The 13,033-nt window shown below is 38.2% G+C and overlaps 1 protein-coding gene across 46 annotated transcripts in view; it reads right to left on the bottom strand.

The window, feature by feature from the left end:
- Positions 1 to 13,033, bottom strand: part of PAM (peptidylglycine alpha-amidating monooxygenase) — a 323,041-nt gene that overhangs the window by 22,928 nt on the left and 287,080 nt on the right. For all 46 annotated transcript variants that reach the window (XM_069590225.1, XM_069590236.1, XM_069590190.1 and 43 more), the window contains 5 exons: positions 7,548 to 7,664; positions 5,656 to 5,728; positions 4,272 to 4,482; positions 3,634 to 3,834; positions 952 to 1,067 (listed from right to left, as the gene is read on the bottom strand). In XM_069590225.1, the coding sequence (XP_069446326.1) occupies positions 952 to 1,067; positions 3,634 to 3,834; positions 4,272 to 4,482; positions 5,656 to 5,728; positions 7,548 to 7,664 (718 nt within the window). The remainder of the gene's footprint in view (positions 1 to 951; positions 1,068 to 3,633; positions 3,835 to 4,271; positions 4,483 to 5,655; positions 5,729 to 7,547; positions 7,665 to 13,033) is intronic.

Here is a 13,033-nt window from a genome sequence, read left to right as displayed (position 1 = left end):
GCCTGACATAGATAGGTGCTTAATAGATACCTTAAGAATGAAGCTTAGTAAATCCCAGACAGGCTGTCAGTGTTCTAACACTGGTATTGTAAAGCTTTTTTTTTTTTAAGCTAGCAAATTTGGTGTCTTAGAGAATACTGTAAGAAATTGAGTTTGGAGATATTTATCCAGTGGCTTATGAAAAGTTGCATTTTGACCCACTGAAGCTGATAAATCTTTAAAAATTTTGAAAAATAGCTCTTATTTGCAGCATTTTAGCTAAAACTGCTGTACCATGAGCACATTCAGGTGGTACATGTGAATACTCTGGTCATTCTGACAGTTATTCTGCAGGGAAGTTAAGTGAGGAGACAGAGGGCTCTGGGCACACCACACCGAGGTCACCATGTTGGCATAAAGCACTGTTAGAATGAACCACGGTATGCCACTGTGAGGCCAGAGCTAGACTTGAGTCTTTTAGAGAAACCAAGTCTCTAGAACTTGATTCCAGGAGTGCTGTTTTCAAGTCTTGTTGCTCAGTGTATTAACATTAAAATAACAGTAAAAAAAGCAAGCAAGATTTCTATTGAATCTAAGAGAACTATACAGTTGAACATATTGTGGTATCTTTTCTACTTGGATGAAACCAGGAATATCTAAAATGTAAAATATCTTACATTTGCAATATTCTAACTGCAGTGAATTTAAGCCTGCTATCATGTACAAAGGTCTACTACGGACCTTGGAACTGCATATAGTGTTAACTTGCATCTGAAGAAATGCATCTAGGAATAGACAAGGGCACTGTTTCTAAATAAAACACAGTATACAGCATTCCCATCAACCTAGCCAGAAAACCATCACGTCGCCTTTAAATGTTTAAAAAATGACTGAAGTGTAAATTGAGTTCCAAGATTCACATTTTAGTTTTATCCTCAAGAAAACTGACACATAGTTAGTGTATGTGAATACCTTGCGCACTGGCTTGAAGACATCTATAATCTCCCCGCTGGAAAAGTTCATCACAAATCCTTGCACGGGTTCTTGGTCATCAAAGTAAGGCTTTCCATTCACCGCAAAGAGCAAACCTGTGACAACATATCCAGTTAACTTTCCTTTAAAATATGGATAAGACTGGTTTTTAAATACATGTGTGGGCGTTGCACAAACAAGAAACATGGGGTCAGCCCTACATTTGGCAACAAACGTGGAAAACAAAATACTTAGTAGACGTCTCTGAGTAATAAGATCAGGAGCAGACAGGTTAGGAGGCTAACCCTGGAATAGGAAAACCAAGAACTGCAAGGCCTGTCCCACTGAGGAAGCCAGTAGAAATCAGTAATCCATAGTTATGAAATCAGCAATCCACAGTTATAGAGGAGATGACATAGGTAGAGGAATATATATGTAGATATATTAAATAGGTATGGGAAGAGTCAGGTTATTGAAAGCAATCACTTTAGGGTATCAGGTCTTTTAAAAAAATATGTAATATCTACTATAGCTACAAGTAGAATCAGAGAAAAATAAGCAAAGAAAGTGAAGTCATAGTATAAATAGAAGAATGATCTGATTTTAAGCAACTATCCCTTGGAAATATGAGATGCATATTTCAAATTATCAAAGACATTTTTTCCTAATTTAAAAAATTAGACCAATTTTTATACTAATTCAATGAATACTCTTTGCAATAAATCATATTTCTTAGTTTAGTAGTGTTTATCCAAAAAAATGGAAACTGATGCTTTGATTAGTACTGCAGATGATTGAATATTACATTTTAAAGAGTTAAAACAATAAAATATACAGAATACTAAACCAGTATTGAAGGTTTTTTCATCTTATTTAAGGATTTCAGGATAGGGTTCTTTAGCACATCCTACTAAAAAATATCGACACTATCAACATCAATTACTACTGTGTAACACTGTAGAGAGAATTCCAGTTATAATACACTTCGTCTTTTGCTGAGATTCTCTTTTTAACCAGATTTCCTCTCATCTCTTCTCCTGATGTTTTTCTTCTCATATTGGTTTATTTTTATTCACTATGAACTTGATCACCCTCTTTCTTGAGTAAATTTGTTGTTGTTCAGTTTCTCAGTCATGTCCAGCTCTGTGACCCATGGACTATAGTACTCCAGGCTTCCCTATCCTTCACCATCTCCCGGAGCTTTCTCAAACTCATGTCCATCGAGTTGGTGATGCCATCCAACAATCTTATCCTCGATCGTCCCCTTCTCTTCCTGCCTTCAATCTCTCCTAGCATCAGGGTCTTTTCCAGTGAGTCAGTTCTTTGCTTCAGGTGGCCAAAATACTGGAGCTTCAGCCTCAGCATCAGTCCCTCCAATGGATACTCACAATTGATTTTCTTCAGGATAGACTGGTTTGATCTCCTTGCAATCCAAGAGACTTGCAAGAGTCTTCTCCAACACCACAGTTCAAAAGCATCAGTTCTTCAGTGCTCAACCTTCTTTATGGTCCAACTCTCACATCCATACATGACTAATGGAAACACCACAGCTTTTACTACATGGTCCTTTGTTGATTAAGTAAATGGTCTTGCCAAACTTATTCTTTAAATAGGAGGTAAAAACCAACATGAGAATTTATCTTTCATTAACATTAATGAGTCTTTTATTACTTTTTAATCACTTATTCCTTAGGGAAGCCAACTCGTTCCTATTTCAGTCACTTGAGTCCCTTTATTCCATGTCTTAAATAAATTGGGGGCTGCCTGAGAAGATATTAGCCATGTGTGTGTTAGTTGTTCAGTTGTGTCCAACTCTTCGAGAACCCATGAGCAGTAGCCAGCCAGACTCCTCTGTCCATGGAATTCTCCAGGCAAGAATGCTGGAGTGGGTTGCCATTTCCTTCTCTAGGAATCTTCCTGACCCAGGGATTGAACCAGTTTCTTGCATTGCAGGCAGATTCTTCACTACCTGAGCCCCCAAGGAAACCCTGATAGCAGCCACAGGCAACTTTAATAGCATGAGAAATAGAAATATTGTGATAACTGTGTAGTAATGCATCTTTAATACCTATATAGATGTATTTATTGAATGTATTGCAAAAATCATATATAAATTCTAGAAATATATTTTCAATTGTTCAGTATTCATGATATAAAGAAATGCTAAGTTTTTAAAATATGAATTAAATAAACCCTATTTTGTAAGTTTGAATTATTTTTCTGGTTTTCTTTAAGTCAAGAAAATCTATTTTGAAAATGAGAAAAAACTACAGATTTCACTGATCATTTCTCCTAACATTTACACATAAGCCCCTACTTACTTCACCTATTTATCTTTAAAAGATTGGCCATCACTCTGTAAAAAAATGTGAAGCAGAAGTATTTTGAATACTGAGTTTATCAACATATACCATCTGTTGATGATGCATGAAGACAAAATATTAATCATTTAATAACTAGAGCAAATGATCAAAATTAACAAAAACTGAAAATTAATATATGGGGATGCTTTTTTAATCCATCACAAACAGCTGCTAAATCTTTTGAGTTCATTATTTCTGTATAAAGAACAGTGGTGCTTGAGTTTAAAATGGTTTACCATATGAGCATATGAAGATCATGCAGACACTTTTTAAGGATGGAGAGCAGTATGAAAAAACACAGAAAATAAAAATGAAATACCTGGTATATATGAAATTGCAAACACATTTCTTCCAAACGATGGGTGCTTAATCTCACGCACAAATTCTTTGGTGTCGGTTTTGAAACACTGGATCCGACCGTTTTCCCTGTCTGCCACACACAGCTGGCCCAGGGGAGGCACCAGGGCCAAGCTGTGAGGAACTCTGAACTGGCCTGGTTTAGGACTGCTCTCCAGAGACGCTACAGAATGAAGAAAAACCTCAGACTTACAATGTGTAAAATCACCCAGACTCTGACTCTGAAGTCTCCTAAACTTCAAAATTCGTTATAGTAAGCCACTAAATATCTGGAACCAGGGGGAAAATAAGGTGAAGCAGTTAGTATCTTTGCCCACGAATACATGACAGATTTTCTCCGTTTGGATAAAGTTTAAAGCTTTAGGGTAGAAGCTTTCCTTTCCTCCTATAAGACTCTGTGTGTGTGTGTGAGTGAGAAAGAGAGAGTGGGCAACCAGCTGGATGCATGTGGAAGCCCTGTTTTCCTCACTCAAGGGGTAATTATATCCCAAAGAATGGATGGCCATGCCCATTCCTTCCCAAAGGAGGGATGGCCAGCCTCTTGTCCCTTGTGATGCAGGCCAAGAATGAGAAGCCGAGATCAAGAGTCTAACTGAGTACCTTCTCCCCACTGTGTGATGAATTTTCCACTTGGTGAAAACTGCACAAGGCGACTGTTGCAGTAGCCATCTGACACATAGATGGTTCCAGTGTCTGGATCCACAGCCACATCGGTGGGCTGACAGAAGTGATTCTGGTCACTGCCTGGTTGCATGCTCCTTCCCAGGGTTAGCAGAGGGCCTTCTTGACTCTTTGGATCTAGTTTGAACACCTTTTCAAAAAAAGAACGAAAGCCTCACTCACTTTGCATGGCTATTTATTGACACCCACCTACCTGACTCAGGCAATTCGAGGGTCAGCTCTCAAGAGACGTGTTTACAAGCAGGTACTTTTCAGAACTGGATGGGACTCTGGGAATGATCTGGTGTGCTTCCTTCATTTGATGAGTGAGGCTCACAGAGATTAAGGGACCTGCCCAAGGTCTTTCAGGTCACTAGTGGTGAGCAGAGACTAGCACGTGGATGCCCTTCCACCCTCCCCCACTTCTTCCTCAGCTACCAGTTTGATGCACCCCAGACAATGCAAGAGCAATAAATGTCCACTGAGATGATGCCTGAAGGCTAGCGGTGCCTACTGAGTTCTAGTTTCTTATCCTAATTTTCCTAGTTCTTTCCCACCTATTCATCAAACAGGTATTAAACATGAGCTTATCCTTTAAGGATAAAACATTATGACTATACTCTGATGTAAGTATTAACTTCCTTTAAAAAGAACAAAAAACTGCTGTTTTACATATAAACATGTATGCACTAGAGATCTTGCCTCGATTTATAGAAGATTAGGTGGCATATGAAAAATACATAAAACACATAAAGAAATACAACAGAACTAAGACCTGGGGACAGAGGAAAGAAATACGGAAAGCTCAGAAGGAGGCTGGGGGAGCTACACATTTGGTAGGGGGCAGCTTCACCTCTTGCCCTAAGATTCCTGCCAGCCCCACACGGGAGGGTGATTGGATCATTTACGTGCAAGTTTCCCTGAGCACTGAGTGCTGAATGAACCATTTCAGACCTGGCCATTCCATTCTTTTGTTATAAACTTTCTGGGTCACAGAAAAAGACCCAGACAACTCCAGAGCATTCTGAAAGCACAGCCTCATTAACTTCTATGCACGTAGGTGCGTGGTCAGTAGTGCACTCAGTAGACTCCATGGACTGTAGCTCTCCAGGCTCCTCCGTCCATGGGAGTCTCCAGGCAAGAGCACTGGAGTGGGTTGCCATGCCCTCCTCCAGGGGATCTTCCTAATCCAGGGATCGAACCCGAGTCTCTTGCATCTTCTGCGTTGCAGGCGGACCGTTTATTGCTGAGCCACCAAAGAAGCCCAGCTTCTATTTGAATAACCAAGTGGAATTTCTATTTGAAATGCCAAATGGAAGATTACCTGATGAAGAGCCACGTCTGTGACCCAATAATTTCCATCTTTATCTATACTCAAGCCATGTGGCAAGTAAAACCTGCAAAAAACAAATAACCATCCTAATTATATAATTACTCCCAAAGTACACATGAGATGAAAATTTTCTGCTAATTAATTTGTAACAGCAATATAAATTTATATACTGATAAATGTATACCTGTATGACTCTAGAAAAGGCCAAAATGAATTGTTAAATCAAAATACCCATTTTAATAGACTGCCTTGTGAAAAAATTTAATTTGTATTTAATCTTCTAACAGTATGTAAATGAAGCATACATATCAATTACAAATATTTATTATAAAGTATGGTATATTAAGTAACAATATCAATTTGAAAACAAGTTCTAAAATCATAAAATGTGTATAAAACAAATATAAATGTGGATTTATATGGTTTGAATAGTTCAAGTATGCTGCAAAATAATATAGCATTGTATTAATATAAAATATTAAATATATGGCTGAAAAGCTTTGAGTGATTATTAATACTAAAAACAGTAACACACAAAGAAAACACCTTCCAGCAGACATGAGTTGTGATCAGCTAAGCAAAGTTAAGTGGTATGCTAGATAATAATAAGAGAAAGTTAATCTATTTAACAAGTCAATTGGGATGACCTGGATAAGAGAATCATAAATCAATGTGAACAGAGACTCACAGGCTTAAGGAATTTGGACAGAGCTAACAAACACATGGACAATGTCTGAATGTTTTTGGGGTCAAATCCGACAATCCACAAGCCACATGTGTCAGCTTCTAGCCTGTGCAAAGTACTGGCATCACAGATTTTTGTTTTCAGGAGCCAAGAAGGTAACACCTTGATCTTGACTGATACACTGAACTAGATCTCCCTTTTGGTCATCAAATGCGAGGGTTATGACTTGCTTTCAACACAGACACACCACTGTTGGCCACGTTGATTTAGCAGCAGTTGCTCTGCCTTCCGCTTTAACTCCTATCCGGAATGAGAATACTTCCGATTGATGGCCAGAGTACTGAAGAGCCAGGTGCAAACACAGTGAGTGGTGGGGCTGGTATTAGAACTTGGCCCTTGACTCACCATCTCAGGATCCTATAAAAAGCTAATTGTTAGCATCCCCATAATCAGCTGTATTCAAAGTGGATGGCTCTCCGCCTTTTAAAGAAGCTGGCTCTGCCTGTGCCTAAGCAGACAAAGTAGGGTCTAGCTCCTGAAGCTGCCAGGCCACAATGGTTGTGGACACTCTGTAAGCAGGTGCCCCTTTCTTTCAAAGACAACGAATATCAGCCAATTTTTTTTTTTTTTTTTTTTGGCTGCCAGAAGCCAAATCTAGGAATAAGACCAAATAAGGAGCAGCTTTCAAAGCCAAATTAACTATGCATGCCACGGAAAGTTGAAAATGACATTTGTTTAATCTTCACTTTGAGATGGGAAGAGAGAAGCCTTTTTTCTTAATGGTGACTAGCTGCTGAGTTTGGTTATGTAACTTCTCCACTTAAGAAATTTTTTTTAATCTTCAGATCTAGTTGAGCAGCAACTCACTTCATTAGCCATGTGTATCAATTTTCTCTGAAGCTTGACTACCATTAGAATCACCGAGGGAGCTTTCACACTACTATTTTGATACCTGGGCCCCATCCCAGACTAAATATGAATCTAAATTTTGGAAGCTTCCCAGGTGATTCTAATGTTCAGTCAGGGTTTAAAACCACCTCTTTAGAAAATGAAAGGATGGCTCTATCAGTCTCCTGCTTTCTTAAGCTGTGTCTTCTCACCACTGCTGCACAATATACTCTTTCTAAGGCTAGACCCAATGATACACTTTGTACCAAATAGCACAAGCATTAATAACAACACACACAATGTAACTCACAGATTTTTTCCACTGGACTGGAGTACTGCAGCATTATTTGGGTCTATGACAAGAATAGTGTCTTCTTCAATTGGTCCGAGGCCTCTTTGCTGGTAAACAAACTTGCTATCAAAAGAGCTATTAAAAAAAAAAAAAAAAAAGGCATTAGAATGGGAATAAGCCAATCAGATTCCCTGGTGGCTCGGACAGTAAAGCGTCTGCCTGCAATGCGAAAGAGCCGGGTTCGATCCCTGGGTTGGGAAGATCCCCTGGAGAAGGAAATGGCAACCCACTCCAGTACTCTTTCCTACAAAATTCCATGGATGGAGGAGTCTGGTGGGCTACAGTCCATGGGGTCATGAAGAGTCGGACATGACTGAGCGACTTCACGACGAAGCCAATTGCAGACTATTCACTTGAGGTTTTAAACGTGGAATCAAGAGAAGGGCTCAGACATGTCTGACTGCACTCTTTGCCCTTCATGCTTCAGTATCTTGGATCACAGATATACCATCGCCTGAGGAACTAGACAAGGTCAGTGGGGCAGCCGACTGGGAACCGCCTGGAGGGGCAAGGTTTCTGACCCACCAAATCTGAATCCACACTTTGACAAGATCTCCAGGTGAGTCACGGCCAATAAGAGTTTGAGAAACACTGCCTAGAACTCAAAGAAGCTAATTTATTCTCAAAAGTTCCTCAAAATGTTTAAATTCAGTAACTATTTTCTTTCACACTACAAATGAAGGTCTAACTTATTTTAACTTTCTGTGTAACGGTAAGGAAAGTGTACACAATAGGATGAAGCATGTGATTACCACTGTGTTTGCTATTTTACTTGCTGTAGGTACAACATGCAAATACATGTCACAAGGACACAGAACAGAGTGTTCAAAATATTTCAAAAATATAAAACATGATTCTTGAAACAAAAATGTGTTTAGAGACATAAAACTTTTTCCATATAAGAGTTTTTCTGTAAGTAAAAATGGACCTCTATGTAATAATTAATCAAAACACTAAAATGAATGACAATTTCTGCTTTTTAACTTTATACTTTTTATTATTATAAAATATTGTGAACATTTATATTTCTACCTGAATTATTAGTAATATTTCTTTAAATTGATAGTTATCACAGACATTGTACCTATTTAAATTCCTGTTTCAAAAATTATTTGTGATATATCACAAAGACAAGTCCTTCCAATCTAAGCTTACGTGACAGAGAGAAAAATATATGAAGCACCAACAGACCAACTTATGTTTCAAGAGCAAAGAACTAACTGATTAGCACATAGTTGAGATATGTTTGTGGGTGGGGAGCATAAAAATATAAAATATATATTTTGCCAGATGAAGTCACTGTATAGATCAATAAATTTCCTGTAAAATACAATTTCCTTTATAAAATCAGACAAGATTGTGAAAAAGAAACTACTAATACTTTATAGTTCAACCATATAAGCAAAAAAAGAATCTGAACAACATTAAGTATTTATGGAGAAATATTTTTAATTTGGAAGGCGACAGACTGCTCAAATCTATCATACTCCTGTTGATTAGCTGGTTGGTATTTTTATGGAACTTATGCAGAGACCCAGTAGGAGAACAAAAATTTCAAAATTATACTCTTTTGCCATTAAAAATAAACACTACATAGCTATTTGAGCTTCTTGACTGTCATATACTTTGGGTACATTTTCCCTGAAAGATAACAATAAGTCCCTGAAGTAGTTCTTATTAATGATGCATTCAACTGAATAAAAAATATTGATTCAGCTTTGTCAACTAAAACTTAAGTAATACTGCTTACATATGCTATTATGTGTAGTTAAAACCACACAGCAGAAAAAAAATACCTAAGTTGACGAAATGGAAGCAACATCACCAACAAAGCATATTTTGTAAGACAATTATGACATCATTAAATTAAAACATACAATTTTATTAGTTAGAATCAATGTAAGAATATGCAAGATATTAATAAATCAGGAGACACCAATAATGGGCAAACACAAGTAACTCTTTCTTAGTACTATGAAACACCAAACAGTTTATCCTCTCTCTCAGTGTATTTTTATTTACTTTTAATTGGAGGATAATTGCTTTACAATGTTGTATTGGTTTTTGCTGTATATCAACATGAATCAGTCATAGGTATACATATGTCCCCTCCCCCTTGAACCTCCTCCCTCCCACCTCCCACCCCAAACCACCCCTCCAGGCTGTCTCCAAGCAGGGAGTTGAGCTCCCTGTGACACACAGCAAATTCCCTCTGGCCATAGTACAAGTTTGGGCTTCCAGGGTAGCTCAGCTGGAAAAGAATCCGCCTGCAAAGCAGGCGACCCTAGTTCAATTCTTGGATCAGGAAGATTCACTGAAGAAGGGACAGGCTACCTACTCCAGTATTCTTGAGCTTCCCTGGTGGCTCAGGTGGTAAAGAATCTGCCCGCAATGCAGGAGACCTGGGTTCAATCCCTGGGTTGGGAAGATCCCATAAAGAAGGGCATGGCAACCCACTCCAGTGTTCTTGCCTGGAGAATTCCATGGACAGAGGAGCCTGGTGGGCTGCAGCCACGGAGTCGCAAAGGGTCAGACATGAGTGAGTGCCTGAGCACAGACAATGTTATTCTCTCAATTTGTCCCATCCTCACCGCCCCCTGCTGTGTCCACAGTCTGTTCTCTGTGTCTGTATTGCTGTCCTGCAGATAAGTTCACCAGTACCATTTTTCTAGATTTCATATATATGTGTCTCTTTTTGGTGTGACTTTCTGTACTAAAAAATCATAACCATTCTCACAGAAAATAAAGGTATTGAATTCAACCATTGATAATTTTTTCCCACTTGTCTAGGATACTGGATAACTTAAGTGCAGCATGTCTAACACTCATAGTATGCTACAGTTTTACGTTCATATGTAGTAGCACGAGCTCTGGTGGCTCAGTGGTAAAGAATCCACCTGCAATGCAGGAGGCACGGGAGACATGGGTTCAATCCCTGGGTTGGGAAGATCCCCTGGAGGAGGAGGGCGACCCACTCCAGTATTCTTACCCGGAGAATCCCATGGACAGAGGAGCCTGGCAGACTACAGTCCATAGGTTTGCAAAGAGTTGGACACGACTGAAGTGACTTAGCATGTATGCACACACACAGTAGGATGAAGTCTCTTCATTCATTATTTAAGGCTGAAGTCATACTCCTCATTATTCAGAAACGTTTCATGATTTATAATGGCATAACTGTAATCTAAACAACGTGAGAATGTTTTCTCTGACTTTAAGGAGTTAAAATTTGTTTTCACCTTTTTAATGGAAATTTGAGGTAACTGTAGATTTATATGCAGTTACAAGAAATAATCCCTGGAGAAGGGAATGGAACCCATTTCAGTATTCTTGGAGTATTCTCCAGAAGAGGCTGGAGCGCTACAGTCCATGGGGTTGCAGAGAGCCAGACATAACTTCACACACACACACACACACACACACACACACACACACACACAATAGGGCTTCCCTGGTGGCTCACAGAGAGATTCTAGGTACACTTTACCTGGTTTCCTCAATGGTAGCATTCTGAGCAACTAGACTACAATATCATAACCGGGATATTGATATTGGGAAAAGCCAATGATTATATTTAGACACCCTTTTCCATTTTGTATTTCCTAAAATTTTCATTTATTCTTACAGTTTATTTACTTGGGCATGGAATAAACTACTGTATTACTTCTCCACTTAGGAGTTAGTAATATGGAAAGTTACCATGTCCTCATAATTCATACCAAATGCTGTCCACGTGACATGCGGTGTTCTGGCCCACTAATGATAGCTAATAATAGTGACAGTCCAATTGCCTATGGTATATCCTGATAAAACTAGAACCTGGCATTCCTAATTCCACACCTCTTATTTGCAAAATGACAAACCATATAGGAAGCCTGACATAGTTACTGGTTCGTGATTCCCCCAAGCAATAGGCTGCAGTATTCTTTGGTCTGTCTTGTCATTCACTTAAACATTCACCATCGGTCTTCCATCTCTGGTCCTACTATTTTAGGAAATAACATTTTACAACTTCTTGGTGGAGAGAAAGCAGATTTCCCCCACCCCAACACCTTCAGAAGCATATGCTGAATTCCTCTAACTTAAATTATGCTTTTTTATAGCTCTAGTTTATTTTTCCAGACACTTAAGTATTTAAAAATGTAAATTCTAGTTTAAATTATTCTCTGGTAGTCATGTAAGCTCAAAGTCAAGGACCTGTAATGCTGGATTGGCTTCTAAGAGAACAAGCTATGTCAAGGAAAAATATAAATAAACCCAGACTCACTGCTTTTGTGAGTCATATCAAATGACATGTAGCTAATGCACAGGTAAGTGATAAAACATCCTTTATCAATGGAACTGATCTACACTGATCATGAATACAGAAAAAAAAGGAGTTGATCTTCTGCTGTCACAAACCCAAACTGTAGATGGGCATCTAGATTCACAACCCAGAAATGTCAAATTTCTAGTGGTGGGAAAAATGCAAAATTAACTAATTTGGGGATCATACTCTTTTGTTATTCATTTTTTGGCGATGTTATAATAAATGTGAAAAGCAAATGAAAGAGCCAAAAGAAAAATAAGTAACAATATAAGTAAGCCATGGAGTAAATAAATCAGATTTTGGAGTAAATAAATCAGATTTTTATAATTAAATATTAGGTGTGTGAAAATATCAGATCTCTTAAATTAGCAAGTTTTTTTCTTAGTATCATATATATACAATGTAACAACTAGTAATATCATTTATCTTTTAGGGTTTTTAAATGATCACAAATGAGCCCCATGTCATTAGCATGTACAGAGGGCATTCTTTGTGATGCTTCAAACTAACCACTCTTCCTGTGGAATGCAGTTCTATGGTTATTAATAATAATATTACTATATTTCTCCCATATCCATTAAGGATCTCAGTGACTAGGCAAGGTTTTGAATTTACTGATATTAGCATCATTTGAGTATTTTCATTTACTTCAGTAACATAAATAACAATAACATTCTAGAATTCTTGGGGAGACCAGAGCTTTAAAGGAATTAACCACAACACCATAGGTCCAACTATTTCATTGAGAATCTTTTGTGATACCCTTTACCAGATGTCTGTATGTTTAAACTGGCAGCATCAAGGGATATTCAGTCACTCAATAGATTGGTTGATGAGTCTTAATCCTTTCACTTGGGATAGCTGGAGCTTCATACAACTAACAGCTGACCCCTGGTAAATACACAGGGCAAGTAATAAAAGGAATTGATTTTTTTTTTAAATTCTGAAATGGGAAAAATCACACACACACACAACACACATACTCACATTAAATCTGCCAAATAAAGTAATTTATAAACTCTCTTGTAATTCAAAGAAAAGTAACCCTTGAACAGTTCACAAATGGATGTCAGATTATAGAGCTGGATACACCGTTGCTATAGCAAACTGCTTATTTAGTGTTCTAAAGCAGCTA

This window comes from Ovis canadensis, chromosome 5 (genome assembly GCF_042477335.2).
Source record: "Ovis canadensis isolate MfBH-ARS-UI-01 breed Bighorn chromosome 5, ARS-UI_OviCan_v2, whole genome shotgun sequence".
NCBI classification, from domain to species: Eukaryota; Metazoa; Chordata; class Mammalia; order Artiodactyla; family Bovidae; genus Ovis; species Ovis canadensis.
The sequence above is the reverse complement of the archived record's forward strand: the minus strand, read 5'-3'. Positions and strand labels throughout refer to the sequence as shown.